Raw genomic sequence first — 14,069 nt, forward strand, 5'->3', positions numbered from 1 at the left:
CCCGACGGCCAGGGCACCCTCGTTACATGGCTTTTCAGGTGTCCTCCGGGGAAAGGAAGGCCGCACTCCTCTAGGAAGGAGAACGACACACTCTCCGAGGACGTCCCGGGGCGATCACTCCTCTCGCTGCCCGGACTTCTCTTTTTAAACTGGTCTTAACCGTCCCGCTAATATTGAGCGCCTTCCCAGCGGCCGCCCAACGAGCCCACAGGCTGCTCTGAAAACGGGCGTCCCCAGGTATCTTATCTCCAGAGGCGCTGGCCTCATCGCCAGTAGGTCTATTCCAGCTTCGTTTCAGGACGTCCGCTTTGCTTTCCGACCACCCTCCCAGGTCTGAGGAGGCCCAGCGTTTCCTCCTTCGGGAAATTCCCGCCTGTGCACCCGGGCTGCCCCCTAATTACCACCGGCCCGTTCTCCGGGTGTGGGTTGGTGGGGTCGGGGTAGCGAGCCGGAGGGTAATAGTTCGGGCTCAGCGTCCCGGCGCCCAGCCTTCCCGAGGCTCACCCTCTGCCTCTCAAGCTGCCGCCATCAAGCTCCTCCGCGGCGGCGGCAGCCGGCCCGCAAACACACGCCCACCAGCACGTTCAGATTCTCTTGCCCCGGTTGGGGGGGAATGGGAAGCACTGAGCATGCTCGGTGGGGAGGGCGGGGCGCTCCCGGACCGCGCGTCGAGGCGGACGCCGCTCCAGCAGGCTCGGCGCCTCCGCCTCCAGCCCGCGGAGCCGCGCCCGCCGCAGGCTGCGCCCGCCCGCCCCGCCCTACCCCGCCCCGCCCCCCGCCGTTCGTCCCCGCCGCGGCCGCGCCGCCTGCAGCAGCAGCAGCGGCAGCAGTAGCTGCTCCTCCCCGGCGGCCACCCCCCGCGGGTCCCTCCCTGGCTGCAGGAGAGGCGGAGGTAGAGTGAGGACACAGCGCCGCGCCGCCCGCACCGGAGACCTTCGCCTCGCCCTGCCGGCTCCTCACCCTCTGGGAGGACCATGGGTAAGTCATCCTTCCTCCCCCGTCATCGCCTGACATATTTCTCTTTCTCGGCGTGTTGCAGGGTGGGAAGCATTTCTCGCGCAAAGTTGCCGGATTTCTCAAATCCACTGGTGTGAGGCTGTGGCTCTTCCTCCGGGGAGAGTCGGCGCACGCGGAACGCACGCCGAGTCCGCGGGCTGGGAGGGTCCCGAGGGCGGGGTGGGGTCGGGCCGCGGGGCCGGACCGCCCGCCAGGCTCTCGGGCACCTCGCTGCCTCGCCTCCCCTCCTCCATTCTTCCTGCCCGAGCCGGTGCTCGGGCACCACAGAGCCTGCCTCGCGGGCTCGCATCCGCTGCCCCATCCCGGTTTCTTCGGAGGCCGCCCGCTTCCTTTCTCCCGCGGCTGCTGGGCTGGAGGCTCGGGGCGGACCGCGAGAAAGACCACTTCACGTAACTTCCCTGCCAGGGCGACCTTTCCCCATCTTGGGGACTGCCCATCCCAAGGCGAGGAGGTGTGAGCAAGTAGTTTGTGCGGGAGATTTTACAACCTGCACGGAAATTATTTTCGGTGGGGGAGAGCGGACAGTCTCATAGGTTGAAAGGATGACTTGTCAGAGGCCACGAGGAACGTGAGGAAGGATGGATAGAGCCCGCTAGCTGTTGAATTAGTGTTGGGTGACTACGGTGTGCAATATTCCTGTGCTCAACCCATTTTCTTGGTTCCTTCGCCTGTCTACTGTAGCAGGGAAACTGCAACCTGCCTGTAACATGTTACCGAACTTACATGTTAGTTATTCTTTCCCAGCTTCACTTGTCGAAATCTCCATAATCCGATTTTAGTTCTTTCGCGTTAATATCAAGAGTTTTGGATGAGATATTTAAAAGCAAATATGTTTTATAAAACTGCATGTAATTTAAACCTACAAATTTTTTTCATAATATGTTGCTTAATTGTTAAGTTCAGTAATTGCAGAAACGTCTCTTGGATGCTGTAATGTAATTAAAAGACGAAAGTTAAAAAAAAATAGCAATTTGGAATGCCATACTTCTGCAAGTTCCCCAGTTTGCTTCCATTCCTGTCTATCATAGTTTCCTCTTTTTAAAATTTGCTACATTGGCATCTGTCAACTCGGACTTTTCCCACCCCTTCCCTGCAAGTTATTTTAAGCTTGAGATGAGTGTGGTCCTTTCACCTGTCAATACATTGCCCAACACGTACAGAGTTAGGTCATGGCAACTCTGAATCTTCAAAGAAGTATCTGGTGTCGATGGAGCCTACTCGAAAAGCAAATGCTCCAAGCTCTGATTCAGACCTTTGGCCGTATATGAGGAAGAGGTCATTGTTACAAGACGAGGTGGTATGAATGAAAAATGAATCTAGGTCCCAGAATTTTATTTTCATTTGTTCAGATTTTTCCTTTTTAATGTACTATTGGTATGGTGACAGATTTCTGACGGCCCATTTATATGTGTCTAGTCTTTCTCTGGGAGTAGAATTTTAAATAAATATTAGTTCGGATTATTGGACACATTGCGTCTTTCCCTTGAACATAACAAAAATTTTCCTCTTAATTATAGGCACAAGTTTGGCCTATAAAATATATTTCCCCATGTTTCAAGGTGAGCTAAAAAAAAGTCTGTTTAACTAAAATTTTAACTTACATGTTAAATCAGTACCTTTTCAGTAGAAAAAATTCCATTCTGTCGCAATATCAGTGAAAAAATACTTAAATAATTTACTTAAAAATAATTAATCTTGAAAATCTTGAATTCTTTACTTGATTTCAAAGAAAGTCCAAATAGAAATCCATCTCTCATTTGAAGCTTGTCGTATATACTTTGATTAAGCACTCTCTCTCCTTTTACCATTCTGTTTGTACCTTGCTGGAAGCTTTATAGCCCTTACGTAATCTGCTTTATAATGGAGTTGTTAAGGTGTGTGTGTTGTGCATTTAATCATGTGTTCCAGAAGATGAAATTTGTGTCTTATGAATTTTTGGGTCCTCTACAGTGCTTACCACATAGTATGTATTCAGTAAATCTTTGGTGAATTTAATTGTTGAACTGGAAACCTGTCTATTATTTTCAACTTGTGAACCTGAAAGTATGGGCTCTGAACAAACATTTGGGTTGGTAGGTATTATGGAGGTGACGGAGATGTGAAGGAAGTGGGAACAGAGAAGTATAATTACACTATGACTGCTCTTCTCTCTCAAAAAAAAAAAATAAGTTGGGTTGTCTAAGAGGTACGGGTTTTGGAGCAGCCATCAGGCAAGCTATTTCCTTCTACACTGCTGTTTTCAGTGGTTTAGTCTGTGATCAGTAGGTACATACCATAATGTAAAATTGAAACCTTGGGAAGCAATGTTATATTCGAAGCCAAGGAAGTTATTATAACAGTTCATATATACATAAGGGGTATACTGATTAATGGTAGGGGGAAAAATCACTTTTTAATGTCTTTTCAAGAAATAAATAAGGTGATTTTTTAAAAAGATATTCTCGTGGCAGTGATTTTTCTCCATAAGAGAGTGAAGGAAACTTCCTGTGTAGTCTTATGGACCATGGCTATTATTATTATTATGTATAAGTTTTATTATAAATTCAGCGTAATTTGTTGAATATCAACCATATGTAATGTACTGTGGGAGGATAAAAATTAATAAAACATTTTTCAAGTTTCTTATAATCTTAACAGGAATAATGTTCTACATACACAGGTAACTAAATAAAGTATGAGTGATACAAAAGACCTTAACATATTTTATAGTTTCAGAGGATGGAGAGGAGTTTTCAGAAAAATGATGTTATTTGATCTAATGGTTGGTTAAGCTTCTGAAAGGTAGAAATGAACGGAGACTGTTAATCAGGATGGGAGTAGAGGGAGAGAAATGACATAAAGGAAGATACAGAGATAGAAACATTCAAACAGTTTCAGGATATGATTAAATAACCATGTTTGGCTGGAGCAAAAGGTAAGGAAATAGTGGGTGACAGTGATGGAAAGTTGTAATAGGTAAAGAACAGATAATGGAGGACCTTGAATGCCAAGCTGAAGAAGTTTTTAGACTTGACTTGTCTATTGAGGGACTGTTGAACTTTTTTATATAGGTAAGTGATGGGGCACATCTGTGGTTCAGGAAAATTAATCTGTCAGTTGAGTGCAGGATCGATTGGATGAGAAACTGGAGAATAATTCAGAAGGTGGTTGTTGCAGTTTGGGTGAAAATATATACTGTCCTGAACCAGCCTGTGGCAATGGGAATAGAAAATTGCAATAAGGAATATGGAATTAAGAAAGGAGTCATACATTGTTGCCTGGGCAATAATGAGATTGTGGGATCTTTTAAATATCTCTTTAATCCCCTGGAAGAGGAAACGTGAATGAATAGTCAGTTTTGGACCTGATGTGTTGGACTGTTTAGTTTGCCTTTTAGCTTCTCTGCTTCTTCATGACAGGGACTCTCATATTAGGTTTTGAATACATTTCCTAACACTAGTGTCTTGCATGTAGGAGCTATGCAGTAAAAATCAGTTGACTAACCAAAACTAGGTAAAAAATATTTAACAGTTATTTTAACTCTCAAGAGAGGATTTGAGCTAGAGATCTGGATGTTATCCACAATTTTCCTGAGATAATATTTGAAGTTAGGTAGGAGGATGAGAGTCAACAAAGAAAAAGAAGAAAATTTGTCCAAGGTAAGAATCTTGAAGAATGCCCCATTGTTAAGGAAAAAGAATGAAACGATTTGATACCAAAAAAGACAGTAGTAGGTAGGAGTGGAAGACTAGAATAGGCATATGGTTGATTTCAAGAGTGAATGGTCAATAATGGCTGTTGCTTCAGAACAGTAAGAGTAATAGGACTGAGAAAAGGCTCCAAGCTGATGTGGTTTGGTTAGGATATTGCCTAGGGTATTTTCTAAAAAGCAGCTTTACGAGGTATGATAGCTATGGAGGTCAGTTGTAAAGGCTAAGTGGCTAATGAGTAAGTGGAGACAGAGTTCCCTATGTATAGTAGTACAATATTCCTTGCCCCGTTTAAAGATCTGTACGTAAGCATAGTTTTCTTTAAACATTTTTTAAATGTCTCACTTTACGTGGAATGACATGTGCTATTTTTTTGCCGAACAATTTGTAATCTCACCATAGCGCCTCACATTTCTTTGACATTCCATTTTTTATGTCTTTGTGACTTAGTATAGTATACTTTCTGTTTTTGCAGTATCTGTCATGCAGAGTGAGTTTAGAAATGGTTTTACAATTTTACATGACAGTCTGCATAAAGGATACTCTACTAATGAATGGTTTTATCACTTTTTATTTATTATTCATCTTTGTGAATTTGGGATTTCTCTAGTTATATATTCACCTCTAATTATACTCTTAATTCATGGAGTTTTCTTTTTCTCTGTAAGTATGTATAAGCCTTATGCATAAGTCCTTTTTTTTTTTTTTTTGGCTTGCATTTCTAAGTCCTGGAATAGTTTCGTAGATAAATAGTTAAAATTGGTACTTTTACTTATTCTTTATAAGTCAAGGTAGAGCAATACAATATTTTTATAAGTTGGTAATCACTAAAATTTATTATTTTAAAAGAGCATAGATTATGTATTGACTAGTTCAATAATTTTTCTTATTGGCTTTATACCTATTTTGTATATGCCCACTTTTTTTTTTTTTTCACTATCCTTGGCAGAGTCATATTTTCTGAAGTCTCTAGTACTACTATTTGGAAAGTTATAATAGCCTTAATTCATTTTGAGAACCATAGAGTTTTAATTTTCACAGTGGAATGTTGGAGCTTCTAGGTGCCTTTAGGGAAATAGTGTGATTGCTCTCTCCAGAGATTCCAGATCAGCTGAACTGAACTTGGCGATTCTGGAGTATCAGAGGCACCAGCAACAGCCATAAAGAATTATGTAAATTTTTAATATCCCCTCATGAACATCAAGAGGGATGGAGAAGGAAGATCATCTCATTTGGGAACTCCATGTTAATTTTAGATAATCAGATGTTCAGATAACTGATAAGGAAAAAATTTAATTTAAAATGCTTTCCTAGACATTTAACTTGACAAACAGCTCTTTCTTATGGAGAGAAGAGCCAAAAAAAATTAAGGTATCAGAATAGGTTATAAAGTCTATTTTGGTTCTAAAATTCTGTAATTCTTTGAAACTAAAGTTTGAAATATACTCAATATCATTGATGTCTTAAGTGTGTTATAATCATCCCTATATAACTTGTTTTTCTTTATTGTTCGAAGGGCAATGTCTCCTTGAGGTAGAAACTTCTGAGTATGAACCAATTTGTTAGACTTGTCTGAATAGATGGCCTAAAATACCATTACCCATGCTGGCTAAGATATGGATGCTGAATTCAAATTGCAGAGTAATGTAATTCTCTCGGTACATCTATTTATACAACTTTTGTTGGTAGAAGCATTCCAGGAGTTAAAACCAGGAATTAGGATGGTGATAAATGGAAGTAATTAAATTGAGCTGCTAGCCATAATTGGCTGTACTTATAAACTCTAAAGTCCTTCTGACTTTTGGTTCACAAAAATAACTTTTTCCATATGGGTTCTATATCTGACCCCTTCTCTAAAGGCTGTTTTGCTCAATTTTGTCCATGTTTATGGCTTCAACTACTGTCTATATGCTACTGATGCCTAAAAATATATATCTGGGCTCTATCTTTTTATCTAGTAGATGGTTAGACATCCCTACATGCATAGTCAGTTCAAACTCATTGAGTTCAAAACTGAATTCATTGTGTAATTTTTAATAATGATAACCAGAGGTATGTTGATTAACGTTTTGCCAGAAGCCTTTCTCCAAAAAAGCTCTGATTTGTGGTGGTTGATTTCCTGTGAATGCATAGTTGGGAAGAAATGAGATGCAGCACACCAGTATATAATATATCCACCATACAGACATAATAGCCTCATGAGCACAGATAATAATAAAATGTAGTAAAGTAAGTAGTGATGAGTTTTGACTATTAATAACTTTGTTTTAATATAACTTATTTAATTTTAAGTTTATAAAATTTTTGATAATGGCTATTTTAATAACTGCTTCACAAAATTCTGAAAAATTTAATTATCATTATCTCATGGGCTGGTGCAAGGAGGCCCCAGTACACCTTCGAAGTAATAATTATCATTTATTACCATTTATTAAGAATTATTGATGTCAGTAATCATGTTAAACTACATTTTTAAAATATTTTTTTAAATAGTTTTAATCTCTTCAACAGTTCTGTGAAGTGGGGGACACTATCCCCATTTTATTTACTCAAAGAATTAAATAATTTATCCAAGGGGACAGAACTAAGTCTCTAAAATCCTGTTTGAGAGCATTGATTCTCACACTTCAGCTTGCATAAGAATCACCTATAAGCTTGTTAAAAAAAATAAATTACTGGGCTCACCCTCAGAAATTCTGATTCAGTGGGTGTGAGATGGGCCAAGAATTTGCCTTGTCAAGACATTTCCCAGACGATGCCGCACTTTGAATAGCATCACCATAAAGCAGAGGTCTGCAAACTTTTTACATAAGGGGCCAGATGGTAAGTATTTTAGGCCCTGTAGGCCGAGAGGCAAAATCAAGGATATTACATAGATGTGAAACTATATATGAGAAAAAGCAAATATCCACAAAATTTTTATTGACTAAATTCAAAATGTAACATGAATTGAACATGATTTATTGTAAAATTCAGGTCTCCGAATGAAAAGATTGTAATTCCTTTTTTGAGAGAGCAGTTTCCTTTAATTGGGATTTCCAGTTACCCTATCATCAAAATTGATTGCAGTTGTTCATTTGTTAATGCAGATCTGTAAAGGCATTTAATTGATTTTGTCTTTGAAACATGTTTTCACACAGACAGGTACTACCAAATGCTGCTATCAATCATGGGCATGTGATCTTAATAATCACATTAATTGTATGGAAGGTATTTATAGAATTCTTTTAGATTCTCTTGGTAGTTTCCATTTAGTATGCTGTTTACATTGCAGATTAACCAATTGAAAGTTAGGTGGAAGCTCCTCAATTGCATAGCGAAATGGATTTTGATATATGGAAGTTTCTTTTGCACTTGCAGTGAGGTCTGAAAAACACTGCTGGAACTGTAGTTTGAGCTTGCATAATATATCTGTTGCACATTTGTATATGCACAGAGATCTTCCTGTTTTTAACTTTTGACAGCGCAAGAAATGTATAAAGCAGATTGATGGTTACTTGTGATTTGCACAATGTTGTCAAAATGACTTAACACAGTATGTTTCACATATAAGCACTGTTTTGCCTTGACTTTCAGGTCAGATTCAAGGAGACATTATCAAATCTGCAGCAAAATATCATTTCCAAAGGTATTCATTGTTTGATAATAATGGTTGAAGGCACTTCTTTTTGTTCAGAATTTCAGTCTCACCATTGAGCTAAAAAAAAAAAATCACCGTAAAACCGTACAACTGCTAAGCCCTTAAGCTGTTGTGTGGTAAGGCAAGTTAGGATATGCAGCTTCTATTTCTTATCAAAGTACAAACAACCGACAGTGGTTAAATCTGTGAGTGTGAATGAAGTTGATACTATTGGTTCAATCATACATGTTAGTTTAAAATATTTTTCCTATAAAATACCTGCTGATTAATAATATAATGAAGAAACGTAGACTTTAAACACCTTATTTTCACAGACTTTATAAATTTATTCAACTAAGCCTTTTTCTGTTCCTCACATGTTTTTACCACCATCAGGTGTAACACATCTTAATAGATTCCACTTCAGGTTGTACTGAATTAATGTTTTCTCAACTTTAAAAATATTTTTGTCTCTTCTATGCAGTCTTTATAGAGGCTCTTCTTCAGTCACTTCACGTTCAGCCTTGACTTCTTGAAAATAAGAACACTATGCAGTGTCACAAATATCTATCTGTTAATTTATCAAGAACCAAGGAAAACCTTTTTTAAATTATTTGCCTTGTCTTTTAATTGAATATTGATATTGCTCCCCGTGCCCTTACCTCTTCAGGTAGCTATTCTCACTGAAAGACTTTTCTTAAACAAGTTTTTTCCCCCTCTGGAAATGTTTCTTTGGTTGCTATAGTCAAAATAGAGTTTAATTAACTCACCATGAGTAAACAGCTTTCCTTGCTTGACTAATAAGTGAGCCCCTCAGGAACTTAGTTTGTTTGCAACTTCATTTTCACTTTTTCTTTTTGTGAAGAAATTCTGCTATGATGAGGTACTTTGTTTTATTTATTTTTAAAAATTTTTATTGGAGTATAGTTGCTTTACAATGTTGTGTTAGTGTATACTGTACAGCAAAGTGAATCAGCTATACGCATACATATATCCCCTCTTTTTTTGGATTTCCTTCCCATTTAGGTCACAGAGCATTGAGTAGAGTTCCCTGTGCTATACAATAGGTTCTCATTAGTTATCCATTTTATACATAGTATCAGTAGTGTATATATGTCAGTCCCAGCCTCCCAGAGGTACTTTGTTTTGTATTTTCTAATTCCTCTGACAATTACTTTCCTATTGTGAATATGTTGAATACTTAGTTTGGTAATATAGATATATGTTGAATTTTTCTAGCGTAGCTATAGTGTCATTGTGTGATACAGTGGTTTGCCATTTCATTCAGTAACAAAATAATCCATATGCCACTTTAAATATTAGAAGTGTGATATTTGAAGTATACTTTTCTCTCTTTGTTTTGATGTGATGGTCAAAGTGAAATGTTGTGGTGTGGCAATACACATGGTACTCGAAACACTGAACAATCATAACTGTGTCACTGCAATTTGTAGTACATCAAGCAGCAGTTTAAAGTGATGAGAGTACCACATATGGTTGCTGTCTCAACGACTCACCTGTCATAGTGAAGTGAACACAGGTGTAGACAATCAATAAAGGAATGAATTATGTCCCAATAAAACTCTATTTGTGGACACTGAAATTTGAATTTCATATAATTTACACATTATGAAATATATTCTTCTTTTGACTTTTTTCAACCATGTACAAATGTGAAACCATTTGACTTGTGGGTTGTATAAAAACAGGCGGTGGGCTGTAGTTAGGCAACTCCTGCTTTAGAGTAATGCTATACTACCTCACCTTTCCCCAAGACTTTTTCTCCCTTATGCATTCTGTAACTCCCTGGGTGGTATCACCATTTATCCAGTCAACCATTCCTAAAATCTAGAATCATTCTACTTCCAACACCCTTTGGGTTCCCTAAATTCTAATAGTTTTACCTGCTTGAATCAGTCCTCTCCTCCTCTCTCCACTGTAAACATGTCAGGTCACCTCTTGAAACCACTTTACTAGTCTAACAGATGTTCTTTCTCTCAGCATTCCCTCTCTTAAGTTCTTGCATGCTTCTAGAGTACTCTTTCTAAAATGTGAATCTAATCATTTCACTCCTTAGATATTTTTTTCAATAGGTTTCCAACATGTATAACAGGGTTTCCAAACTCAAATGAAACTATATGATTAAAGAGGGTTAAATGGTGATCTTTTCACACATATGCACTTTTTCTTTTGCATATTAAATCTAAAGGAATATTTTATTTCCATAAAAATGTATGCTTTCTTTCATTTTTCTTGACAAAATGTCTTTTTGTCTTTCATTTTCTCACCTTTGATAAAAGACAAAGTTTAGAAAAATGTTTCTCTACCATAATAAAAAACAGCAATGAAAGCATGATGAATTGTAACTAACTCTGGGCCTCACTGAAGGGCTACAACAGGAAATGGTGGGACTATGGCCAACTAAGAGAGTATGTGCCCAACCTAAAAGAGGAATGCCCTACTCAGCTCCAGCCAGTTTTGCCATGTACAGATGAGGGCCCAAGGAAGCCAGATTTTCAGACTTTTCACAAGAAACCAGAGATTACATTTTTATCTGAATACTTCAGATTGTTAGTTTTCGGAATTGTAAGACCCAGGGCCTCAAACAATGACATCTATCTGGCGCTGTCTCTTTCTGTCCAGATTATGGAGCTGAGGCTCAGTGAGATTAAGAGACATGCCCAATTTCACACATTTAGTTAGGGTCAGTGTCAGATCTGGAATCTTTATTTCCTAACTCCTTAACTAGTGTTCTGTTCATTATACTAGACCAGCTCCAATCTGTTAATGAAAAAAAGTGCACACACACACACAGGGGCGCGTGCACACACACACACACACACACAAACAAGCTAATAACAAGGATTCATTCAGGTAAATAGGATAGTGGAAAACTCTTTACCCATTTCTATTGCTAGAGTCCAGGCCTTTACCTCAGCTACTACTGAGACCATTTCTTAGTTGGCCTCTTGATACTAGACTGAGCTCTCCAGTCTTTTCTACGTGCTATGACCATCTTTTTTTAAGACACCACATTGATCATGTCACTTCCCTACTCAAGATCTAATATTGCTTCAACTGTCGACCGCATCAAGTCTAAACTCTGCTTAGCTTTCAAGGTCCATAGAAATCTGCTACGTCTCGTATTTCTCACTGCTCTCTGAAATACATCTTCCTTTGTCCTAAATATTCTTCGTCAGTGATACCACCAAGACACCACTGTTCATGTTACCCCTTCTTCTAGAATAACTTTTCATATTCATTCTCCTTAGTCCAGCTCATAAAAACTACTTCTGACCTCTCATACTGACCTCTTGTTGTTCTCTGGACACCTCTTACTTCTTGGACTTCTATAACACATTCAATAATTCAATAATTATAGTTGCTCAGTGTTTCATATTTCTTATTGGCATTCAGTAAATACTTGTTTGTTCAGTCATAGAGTCACTACAGATTCAGGTCAGTCTTCTCCTAATTTAACAGCATTACCCTATAGTGATGATAGACAAGTCTGTAACAGAGCTTGCAAACCAGCAGTCCATGGGCCACATATACTCTGCAGAAGGATTTTTTTAGCGAAGTTTTAGAAATTGGAATTAGTTGTCAACATTTAAATAATCAGGAAATTTCTGATAAAAATCTGCTTCACCAACTTTTCTTGAAAAATTAAACATTTAGGATCTCTGAACCTGTATTTCTATTGGTGACAATCAACGATAGTTGTCCTTTAGGCAGGGTATAAGGTCCCCAGTTCATTACTTCTTATTATTATCTTTTATTTTAAAGACACTTCTTTTACCACTTTATTTTTATTGTTTGTTTGTTTGTTTGTTTTGGCCTCACCGCCCGGCATGTTGGATCTTAGTTCCCCTACCAGGGATCAAACCCGTGCTCCCTGCATTGCAAGCTCAGATTCTTAACCACTGGACCACCAGGGAAGTCCCTCTTACTATTATTTTAAATCCTACAAATCTCATTCGGTACTCTCTCACTCTTGAAAGTATTTAAATTTGCAATGTCTGAAATTTCTGTTATAGCTTTTGAACTACTGAAGAGTTAATTGTATTCAAACTTCTGATAAAATTGAACTTATATTACTTTGAAAATTAATACATTTATTTTAAAATAAAGAAATTGTTGTGAAAATTAAATCGTACAACTAGTCAAGAGCAAAGTTAACTATCTGTGATATATATGGTAATCAGTGATGATTAAACTGAATTTTCAATTGACCAAATGATACAAGAAATCAAAGAGATAGAGGATGGAATCTCTGCTTTTCCGTAAATTAATTAATTGTTTAGTATAGCCCTTTGGCAAGTTAGTTAAGGTCTTTAAATCCCCATTTCATATATATCCTTAAAATATTACATTATTATTGAATAGGAACCAAATAATAGATTTCAATTAAAAATGGAAGGGGGATGCCCATTTCATACTAATATAAATTATCATATGGAAAACTTCAAGCTCAGTTACTAGCCCCCAAACCAAGATCTGTTGTATTTTTCCTTTCTTTTTTGGCTCTCAAGCATAAAATACATTTTCTAGGGCAAATGATGGCATGGCATTTAAAAAAGCAATCAAAGTGCAATAAGACTGCTAAACTGTTTCTAGAGAATATTATTTTCTTATGTATTAGAAAGTATTTTCTAAAATATAAGAATTATATAAACTTAAAATAATTATATAAAAAGAATTACATAAAATCATAATTTAAAATTTTTTAATTTTAAATTATTTTTTAAAACTATATAAAAATAGTTGTATAAAATAATTTCAAATAACTAGTAAGTTCCCTGAATTTATGGGTGGAGTTTTGTTTTTTATAGTCAGGAAAAAAATATAACCAGCAATCAGCATACTTCAACAAAAAATTTGTTTTCAAAACTGTGAGAAGCTCACATCATCTAAGATTCTTTTTAACAACAGATTTGTTAGGTTGTAAAAATTACTTCCTTTAACTCTTCTGAAAAATATTCCCCTTCTAAGATTCCTCAAGTAACTCCATTATGAAAGATGAAACTGATCATTATAAGAACGTAAAACTTACATTGATGTATTTATGCTTCACAGAAATATAAATGTTGGTTTATCTTTAAGATTATAAGATATAGTTGGCCTCAGAAACAAAATCAATTAGAACAAAGACAAAATTTATATGAGCTGATTAACTTAATTTCCTTTTAGTTGCAAGAACACATTTTTGGGGAGGGTGGTGGTAAGCTCCCAGAAAAAATAACTGTCAACTGTGTCACATTTCTGGCTTTTATATAGTTTGTATAAAGTACCATAGTCAGATCAGAAACACAAGATTACCATATTAGGCATTACAGAAAGTGACAAAATAAGTAGTGCAAGTAGTCACATTTTTTTGCTTTTGAAAAGCTTAACCTCTAACTGGTAGATAAAGAACAATATAAAAGAATGAGTAATAGAAACAGATACAGCCATAATTTGGATTCTTTTTTTACATTAATTAATTAATTGTGTTTAAATTTTATTATTTGAGTCAGGTCTTCGTTGCAGCATGCAGGATCTTTAGTCACAGAGCCCATTCTCTTTGTTGTGGCGCGCAGGCTTCTCTAGTTGCGGTGCACAGGTTCCAGAGCACATGGGCTCAGTAGTTGTGGCACGTGGACTGAGTTGCCCCACGCCATGTGGAATCTTAGTTCCCCGACCAGGGATCGAACTCACGTCCCCAGCCCTGGGGTGTGGATTCTTAACCACTGGACCACCAGAGA

General features: G+C 37.9%; 1 protein-coding gene across 5 annotated transcripts in view; it reads left to right on the plus strand.

The window, feature by feature from the left end:
• The first annotated feature begins 776 nt into the window (after nucleotides 1-776).
• Nucleotides 777-14,069, plus strand: part of RAP1GDS1 (Rap1 GTPase-GDP dissociation stimulator 1) — a 150,291-nt gene continuing 136,998 nt past the window's right edge. For 4 of the 5 annotated variants that reach the window (XM_081219159.1, XM_081219161.1, XM_081219163.1 and 1 more), the window contains exon 1: nucleotides 777-978. In XM_081219159.1, coding sequence (XP_081075285.1) covers nucleotides 975-978 — 4 coding nt within the window. In that variant the 5' untranslated portion in view covers nucleotides 777-974. The remainder of the gene's footprint in view (nucleotides 979-14,069) is intronic. The other variant, XM_081219162.1, reaches the window with a different exon arrangement.

The sequence above is a fragment of the Mesoplodon bidens genome, assembly GCF_964165515.1.
Source record: "Mesoplodon bidens genome assembly, chromosome: 1".
In the NCBI taxonomy this organism is placed as follows: domain Eukaryota; kingdom Metazoa; phylum Chordata; class Mammalia; order Artiodactyla; family Ziphiidae; genus Mesoplodon; species Mesoplodon bidens.